Here is a 9,158-nt window from a genome sequence, read left to right as displayed (position 1 = left end):
TATGTCGTCCCATAGTAAAGTATTCGCGTATGACATCTTGGTTGTCGCACGCTACATCGTCGAAAATGAAAATACTGTTCGGTTTAGCCTCCGACGGATGCATAATGCTTTCACCGGCGTTAAATGTAAAATATCGAATACCTTTTATTGATTTCAGCAGTTGATCCAGGTAAATATATTTTGGTTAGTTCAAAGATCGCGAATAAATGTATACGTTTTCAAATTTTACACCGTTCTCCTGTTCGATTACGTTAGTTTTACCGCATTTCGAAGGACCCACGATAATACATCTTATTGTTGCGGGAAACAATTTACCATGCCTCTTGTAAGATTTTTCGTGAAACATATTATTTTCAATATCTAATGTAGTACTTTGTTTAATAAGTTTCATAATGTGATTGTTTTCTAAAACACCATACTATTCATAATGATATAAAATAGATGACTTACAAACTTTTTATATTAGTTTGTACTAACAAAACGAACACACACGATCGTCAGCATGAAATGTTACGCATCAGGTAACGGTTTATTAAATACGGTAATCAACAAATTGCCTTTTGAAATGCATATTCCGGGGTATAATTGGTGCGGCCCCGGTACAAAAGTTGAAAAACGTCTCGCTAAAAACGATTCCGGCATAAACGGTTTGGACAATGCATGCAAACAACACGATATCGCCTATTCAACGGAAAGTGACTTAAACAAACGTCACGAGGCAGATAAGGTATTAGCTTCCAAGGCTTTAACTAGATTTAAAGCTAAAAATTCCGGGTGGAAGGAGAAAATTGCCGCTTTAGGAGTAAGTAGGTGGCAATGAAAACAAAATTAAAACTCGGAATGGGCATTCCAAATACATACCGCGGCGGTGGTGGTTACTATTACCGTTCCAGGAGATTAATTCAAACTTGTTTAAAAAAACTACAAAAAACTAAAAAAAGTTTATACGAAATTGAGGATTCTTTAGCCAAGATGATAAATCAGAGAGAGAAAAAGAATATTTGCAGCCAAAAGAAGAAAAAGAAGACACAGCAGCCAAAAGAAAACAGCAAATCGAAACAACAGACATATGAAGATAAGAAAGATTTTGATATCGCAGACGATTATCCATTAGATAGAGTTCGACCTAAAAGCATTCTAAATGATGATGAAGATAATGAAATTTCAAAATAGAAACCTCGTATCGTATTAGTTCATAATCGGAAAAGAAAAGCTGCCACGATTGATAGAAATGAAATAAAAAGGACAAAAAGATTAAACGAAGAAGATAATGAGAAAAACATATAAATGGATGATTCTATCAAAAATATCGAATATTGATAATAGAAAATGAAAATTAAGTCTCGACAATGACGACGACGACGACAGTTGCGTATACACACCACCTAAAAACTTCAAATTATAAATAGTGAATAAAGATGGAAAAGATGGAAAACACTTTCAGTACTAATTAGAAGTTGTAATCGGTACAATGGTCAGAAGAAAGAACACTAATCCAAGAAAACGTAAAACAAGTGCGATACAACGACGACGGCGACGAGAGAAAAAAATTGGCTTTACAAATGCTACTAAACAAATTAAAAAACACGTTATTAAACAAAAACCTAGTACTTATGGTGATGCAATTCGTGTCGCATTAAAGGCGGCTCAGAGTTTAAAAAATAAAATCAAACCTAATCGTATCGTACCGATACCATAAACGGGTGGTGTTTTACCGCTCATTCCGATATTTGCTGGACTTTCGGCGCTCGGTGCTCTTTCCGGTGGAGCTGCGGGTATCGCGAAAGCTGTAAACGATGCGAAATCGGCAACGAAACAATTGCAAGAATCGCAACGTCACAACAAAACCATGGAAGCGATCGCAATGGGTAAAGGCATATACTTAAAACCGTATAAAACAGGAATGGGACTTTTTCTTAAGCCATATAACCGTTAACAAATAAATAGTAAACTTAGTACCGGCGTCGCAATTGCAGTACAAATTAATAAAATGAATAAGAAGCAAATACCTAACGATTATCCGTTAACGAATACTCAGTTGGAAAAGTATGCTAAAAAGTTGTTGAAAATACCTTGGTTTAGGGGTGTTTTTATGAGAGATAATCTGCCCAGAAAAATAAGAAAAAATGAACGAAGTATAATCAACTTGGACAGTAGAAGCGGAACCGGAACCCACTGGACATGTTACAAAAAACAGGGACCTAATATCATGTATTTTGACAGTTATGGAAATCTACCTCCGCCACTGGAAGCATTGACATATTTCAATTCGAATGGACCGTGCAATATACGATACAATTACGATGTTTATCAAAAATTTAATACCGTGAATTGTGGTCAGCTATGTTTACATTTTCTTTCCGAATAAATTATTTATTATTAGCAAACTGTTATTCATTAATACGATAACCTTTGTACAGATCGGTCGGTATGTATACGTTTACATTATCTGGTAAAGACTCGATACTTTCGACTAAAATATATTCTCCCATCGTTTTGGACGATTCAAAAAGTTATGCGATCGGATTGATCGACTTTGTTACTTTCAACACAATTCCCAATGTAGACAATTCCAACAATAAATTTTATATCGGAAGTCAAGTTATTGCCGTACCCGAAGGTAGTTGTGAAATTAACGACATTGAAAAGTTTATAATGGAGAAGATTACGGAGAAAAACGAAACATTGAAAAAAGAAAAACAAAAGAAACAACAAAAAACAAATGTGATTGAAAAGGAATTGTCGATGAATGACGAAATCGTTTTATTTATGAGGGCCAATCTTAATACACTAAAATACGAAATCAAATCCAACGAGACGATACATTTTGAAAAAGGCGATTCGATTGCAAAATTGTTGGGATTAAAAAATAGAAAACTGTCTGCCAATCAATTACACATATCCGAATTTCCGATAAATATTTCGAAAGTAAATTCTGTTTGTGTAGAATGTAATTTGATAAAGAATTCTTATAATAATAATAACTCAGTACATATACTACACATGTTTTATCCTAGTGTGCCGAGCGGATTTCGTATAATCGAAAAAGTGTCAAATGTTATATATTTACCTATAAATAAATAAAATAGTGGATCAAGACGGTAATTTGATTAATTTTCAAAGAGAAACGATAACAGTAAGAATACATTTAAAGGAAGTGGTGTCATAAAAAATGGTGCTCCTCTATAACCTCAACATTCCAAATGGCGTTTTCACGTCGTCGAATATAAAAGAAAATACGGATCTACATAGAGTTAATCATAGTCGATCGTTGAAACCGTTAACAGTCGAAAATTCCGAATTTCTTCGCTATCTGGGATTAACATTGAAGGGAAAAAACAAAAAGAAAAACGGCGTGTAAATTCCTCCTAAATATAACATTAACAATCCGTTCGGGTATACGAAGACTTATTGTCTTTTGCAAGTGTTTTGGAAGTTACTACAACCAGAAGAAGAAGAAGAAGAAGAAGAACAAAGAAGATGAGTTTTAATATTCTGAACGTAGGTGAACAAGCATTTATGGACAATTCTATTATTAATTACGAGTTACATAGCTACACTCCATACGCAAATACGACATTAAATAATTCGGATGAAATACGGATTCCTATACAGGCTCAAGACGTTTACACTTTACCGACCAATAGTTACATGTATTTCGAAGGACGAATTGTCGACAGCGAAAAAAAAGTAAGCACGACTCTTAAACCGATCAATAATTTTATAGCGTTTCTTTTCGATGAAATTCGTAATGAAATTGGAGGGATCGTTATAGACAGAGTTAGAAATCCTGGAATTGCAACTACTCTCAAAGGATTGGCATCTTTCACAAAAAATGAATGTGATCGATACGAACATGCCGGTTGGAATCACTTGCAAAATCCCGAAATAACAAATAAAAATGGATATTTCAATGTAAACGTTCCTCTTAAAAATTTAATGGGATTTTTTGAAGATTTCAAAAAAATTCTAATCAATATGAGACAAGAATTGGTTTTAATTCGAAGCTCCAACGATAGTAACGCCGTCATATCTACGAAAGAAAACGAAAAACCCAAAATAGAATTATATAAAGCGATATGGAGAATACCGCACATACAAGTAGCAGATGTGGAAAAGCTACGACTTCTCAAGTATATAGAGAAAGGACGAGAATTAGAATTGGCTTTTAGAAGTTGGGAATTGCACGAATATCCATTGTTACAGGAAACGACTAAACACACGTGGAACGTTAAAGCCACAAATCAACTTGAAAAACCTCGATTTGTTTTAGTTGCTTTTCAAACTCTTCGAAAAAATTATGTTTCTAAAAATATGTCCAACTTTGACCATTGTAATTTAAGTAATATAAAATTGTATTTGAATTCAGAAACATATCCATATGATAACGTTAATTTAAATTTTACTAAAAATTATATCGCTATTTTATATGAAATGTACGCACAATTTCAACAATTTTACTATTATAAGCAAATAAGCGAACCCCGTTTAACATTTAAGACGTTTTTACAGTTGGCGCCTTTCATTGTAATAGATTGTAGTAGACAAAATGAAAGTTTAAAATCTGGTTCGGTAGATATTCGGCTGGAATTTGAAACTTCTCAGAATATTCCCGCAAACACAACCGCCTATTGTCTTATCATACATGATCGTTTAATAAAATACAATCCCCTCTCTAGTACTGTCAGAATTATTTAATTTTGTACTAATTTTTTGTATAGTTATTTGCAAATTAAAATAGTTTAACATAATGGTGATCTTTTATTTGCGCATGCTCTTATTAAAACTGTATAAAATGTATCAAACGTTGCAAATATTATTCATTGTGTAATTTATTGTTAATCTGTCAAGTTTAAACAAAAAACATGTTTCAAACAAAAATAATTTCTAGTCTGATTGTGACTTTAAATTTCATCGATTTTGTCGTCGTGCATACTCCAATCAAAGCAAACTCAATTTTGGAAAAAGTCTACGTTGAAAATTACACTTTTCCAATTGAAAGAGGAACATTTTACCTATACGAAAAATCCAAAGAAAACATAAATTTGAAGCAGTGTCCGGCATTCTATTTTGACGGTGCTTTTCCCGTAGGAACGCAAATTCGAAATTCGTTTAATAAAATTATAGGTACAGTAATTGGTCAACATTTGAATTATTATCCGATATTTCCGAGAGAAAATACGATCATGTATTGTGGAAGATACGGCTTGGAAAATCTAATTGGAAATAAATCTATAATTGTTGAAAATTATGAATTAACATTAGATGATTTAAAAAAAAATGGTAGAACTATCTAGTCTAGATTATCAATGTTTCATTTATGCGTAAAATTATTTATATACTATTGAGAATTTAAATAAATATATTTATCGACGAATGTTTTTATCTGCGCATCACCCAATCTCTGAAAAAAATAAGTGAAAAGTGCTACACCGTCTTCTTCTTCAGGTGCCAAGCAGATTCCTGCGTGGGCGTTCATCGCCTTCTTATCAGATGGTTCTGTTAATTGCAGCATTCTGTAGCGTTTGGAAGTCACTTATCCCTTTCCATTGTCGGATATTTCTTAGCCACGATAACTTTCTTCTGCCTATTCCCCTTTTTCCTCCTTCAATTTTGCCTTGAAGAATGAGACGCTGAAAGTGGTATCGCTCTCCTCGGATTATATGTCCGAGATATCCTGTTTTCCTTTTCTTGATGTTCTCGAATAGTTCTCGCTCTGCCAGGCCGGCTCTTAGGATATCCTCATTCCTCACGTAATCGACCCAAGACACCCTTAACATACGTCGTAGAATCCACATTTCGAAAGCCTCAATTTTGTTGATGGTTCGTGCCCTCAGTGTCCATGCCTCGACACCATATAGGAGGACGGACCAGACATAGCATTTCACCATTCTATATCTGAGGCCAAAGTTCAAGTTCTTGTCTGTAATGAATTTTCCGAGCCTCAAAAAGGTTGTCCTAGCCTGTTCGATCCTACATCCTATCTCTTGATCCGGGTCCCATCCTTTATTGATCATGCATCCCAGGTATTTAAATTGTGTGACCTGTTCGATGTTTTCTTCATTGACATGTATTCGCGCATTAGGAATATCGCTCCTACTAACGGTCATAACCTTGGTTTTTCTGATGTTAATTTTTAAGCCTAATATTGTGCTTTCTTCATTGACCTGCGTTAGCAGACTCTGGAGATCCTGTGCATTGTCTGCCAATATCACGGTGTCGTCTGCGTACCGGATATTGTTGATGGGGATTCCGTTTATCTTAATACCAAGAGGACTACCCGAGATGGACTCGGAGAATGCCTTTTCTACGTATAGGTTGAATAGCATGGGGGACAGGATGCATCCTTGACGAACGCCCTTTTTGATTTCGAAATCTTCGGTTGTTCCAGCGTTGCTCACTCGAACCTCCGCTCTCTGGTGCCAGTACTGATTACCGATCAACCTTATATCTTTTCCATCTAGTCCCAGTTCTCCAAAGTATGTCATCAGAAGGTCGTGTTTAACGTTGTCGAACGCTTTCTCGTAATCGATGAAGCACATAAAGACATCCTTTCTTTGATCCTGGCAATTTTGGACCAACGTCTGAAGACTGAATATGGCTTCTCTAGTTCCAAACCCGCTCTTGAATCCGAACTGACTAGCCCCACTCACTTCCTTACATTTCCGATAGAGCCTTGTGTGAAGTATTCGGAGAAAAAGTTTTAGAAAATGGCTCATTAAACTAATGAGACGATAATCCTTACATGATGTTGCGCTGTTCACCTTTGGCATTGCAACGAACGTAGAGCGGAGCCAATCCGCTGGGAAGTGTCCGGAATCATAGATGTTATTAAAAAGTGTCACGATCTTTTCCAAGTTTTGTTCGCTGATTAAATGAAGCGTGTCTGAGAACATATCGTCGGGGCCCGGAGCTTTGTTATTTTTCATCAGCTTGATGGCATGTGTGACTTCGCTCCTCAGTATGCTCGGTCCTGAGAGAGTAGATATCTCTATTGGGGGATTATCTGGTCTATCGTCGTTGAAAAGACGAATTGTGTATTCTTTCCATACCTGCAGCAATTCCTCAGGTTCTGTCACTATTTCATTGTGTTGGTTTTTAATGAGGCTAAGCGGTCTGTTGTTGTATAACCCCGCTATTTCTTTTACTTTTTTATGAAGGTGAAAACTATCCCCAAGCCTGCAAAGGCCTTCGGCCTCTAGGCATCTTTCATGTAGCCATTTCTCTTTTGCCGCTCTGATCTCATTTCGTATTCGTCTTTGAAGAGCTCCATATCTGTTGTAATCGTTCTGGGTTTTACATTGCTTTCGTTCCTCCATCAGTTTTAGGATATCTTCGGTCATCCACTTGTTTTTACTTGTTGTTTTTTCTTTCAAGAGAAACTTTTCGTTTGTGGTTGTAAAGGCTCGCTTGAGATCGAGCCAGTACCTGTCAGTGTCGTTGGTGTTGACAACGTTTTCTAGTTCTTTATTAAGATGGTCCTCATATGATAGTCTTATTTTTTCAACTTTTAATTTTTGTAGGTCGAATGTCTTCCTAAGGCTCTTTCTCTTAGGTTTGGCTAGACGTAGAACAATGTTGGCGCACACCGGGTTGTGGTCTGATGCGATATCGGCACCCGGCATTGTAGAAATTTTGGTGATGTAATTTCGAAACCTTCTGTTAATTATGATGTAGTCTAGGTGTCCAGGTGTATAGTCGTCTTGCCGGGAGTTTGAACCATGTGTTTGCGATCATAAGATTGTTTTCCTCGCAGTACTGAACCAGCCCTTCGCCCCTGTTGTTTCTCTCACCCAAACCCCAGTCGCCAACCACTGACCCCGTCCTGCCCCTGCCAACTTTGGCATTAAAATCTCCAAGAATTATATTTATTTCATTAGTCCTTGTGAGTTTCAAGGCCGTATCTATTTGTTTATAGAAGTCTTCGACTTCTTGTTCAGGTTTGTCTGCTGTCGGAGCGTAAACCTGGATAATATTGATGTTTAGAGGCTTGCCAAGTATCTGGACGAGAGCCACTCTCTCGGAGATTGGGACAAAGCACTTCATAGATTTCTGCAGATTCTCGTTCATCAAGATACCAACACCGTGTTGATTACGATTAGCATTGTCACCAGAGTAGTAGAAGACTTTTCCTCCTGATTTGACCATTCCACTTCCAGGCCATCGGACCTCACATACTCCAAGGATCTCTATTTTCATTCTGTCCATTTCTTGAATCAAATTATCGAGCCTTCCAGCTGCAAATAATGTTCTAACATTCCAGGTCGCTATTTTCGTTATCTTATCCAGTTGGAACCGGGGGATTCTTCGCACCTCCTGACCATTTAAGGTCTGGCCGGGACTGGAGGCCATTTGTGTTTGAGCTTCCAACATGATAAGAGTTTATCGGATGAATATCCTGGGGATATCTAGAGAGATCTTTAATGCAGTGGTTTCCCGTTGCCTTCTGCATTCCCCTGCCGTTGACCATCTGCTGGTTCTTCCGCCTTTGAAACGATTTCTCATTTCTGGGACAAGAGAGTGCCCCGACTCCTCTCAGTTCTTCCACCTGAAGCTGTTGACCGACAGGGGGGGACTGCTTATACCGGCAGTCATTCGGTGCTTTGAATTTACCCCTAGAAGCCTAGGTTGCCACTTACGCCGATTCCGCCGAATCGAAGCTTTCTTCTTCGCCTTCACCGCCGGTGTGGTCTTCATCCGTAACCCTGGACAAGGGGCCCCTACAAGGTGCTATCAGCGGGGGCCAGCTGAACCTAGGTTTTTTAGCGAGGTGTTACTCCTCGATCCCTCCTCCTTCCTTGCCCCTTGTGTGGCAAGGCCCCAGGCTTGGGACTGGCATAGCGGAGTTGCTGACGGCTACACCGTCAACTTATTCTAAATCTACGCAATCAAATAGTGAAAAATGTAGCAAATTGTAATTTTAACATATTTACTTTGTATGTACAAAATATAATGATAATAAATAATATATGATAACCTTTGATCATTTAAATGAGACATTTTTGTGTTGTTTATCTAATAAAATGTAAAATTTGGATTAAAGTGTTTAGTCAAGTACGAAGCAGCAGCAGCCATAAATAGTGATCGTTACGTAACAACAACCGAAAAAAAAGTGAAACAAGATGTTTCGGAAAACTCCAAAGTCTACTACTACTACT

At 37.2% G+C, this 9,158-nt stretch overlaps 1 protein-coding gene across 1 annotated transcript; it reads right to left on the bottom strand.

The window, feature by feature from the left end:
* Nucleotides 1-7,662: 7,662 nt before the first annotated feature.
* LOC132698607 (craniofacial development protein 2-like) lies at nucleotides 7,663-8,839 on the bottom strand. The gene is made up of 4 exons (XM_060664801.1): nucleotides 8,778-8,839; nucleotides 8,640-8,705; nucleotides 8,314-8,486; nucleotides 7,663-8,237 (listed from the first exon to the last, which is right to left on the bottom strand). Exons 1-4 carry the CDS (start codon nucleotides 8,837-8,839, stop codon nucleotides 7,663-7,665), a joined length of 876 nt encoding a protein of 291 aa, XP_060520784.1.
* Nucleotides 8,840-9,158: the final 319 nt, after the last annotated feature.

Source organism: Cylas formicarius, unplaced genomic scaffold (assembly GCF_029955315.1).
Source record: "Cylas formicarius isolate icCylForm1 unplaced genomic scaffold, icCylForm1.1 PGA_scaffold_2__14_contigs__length_35257938, whole genome shotgun sequence".
NCBI lineage: Eukaryota > Metazoa > Arthropoda > Insecta > Coleoptera > Brentidae > Cylas > Cylas formicarius.
Note: the sequence above shows the minus strand (reverse complement) of the source record. Positions and strands in the feature narration are given on the sequence as shown.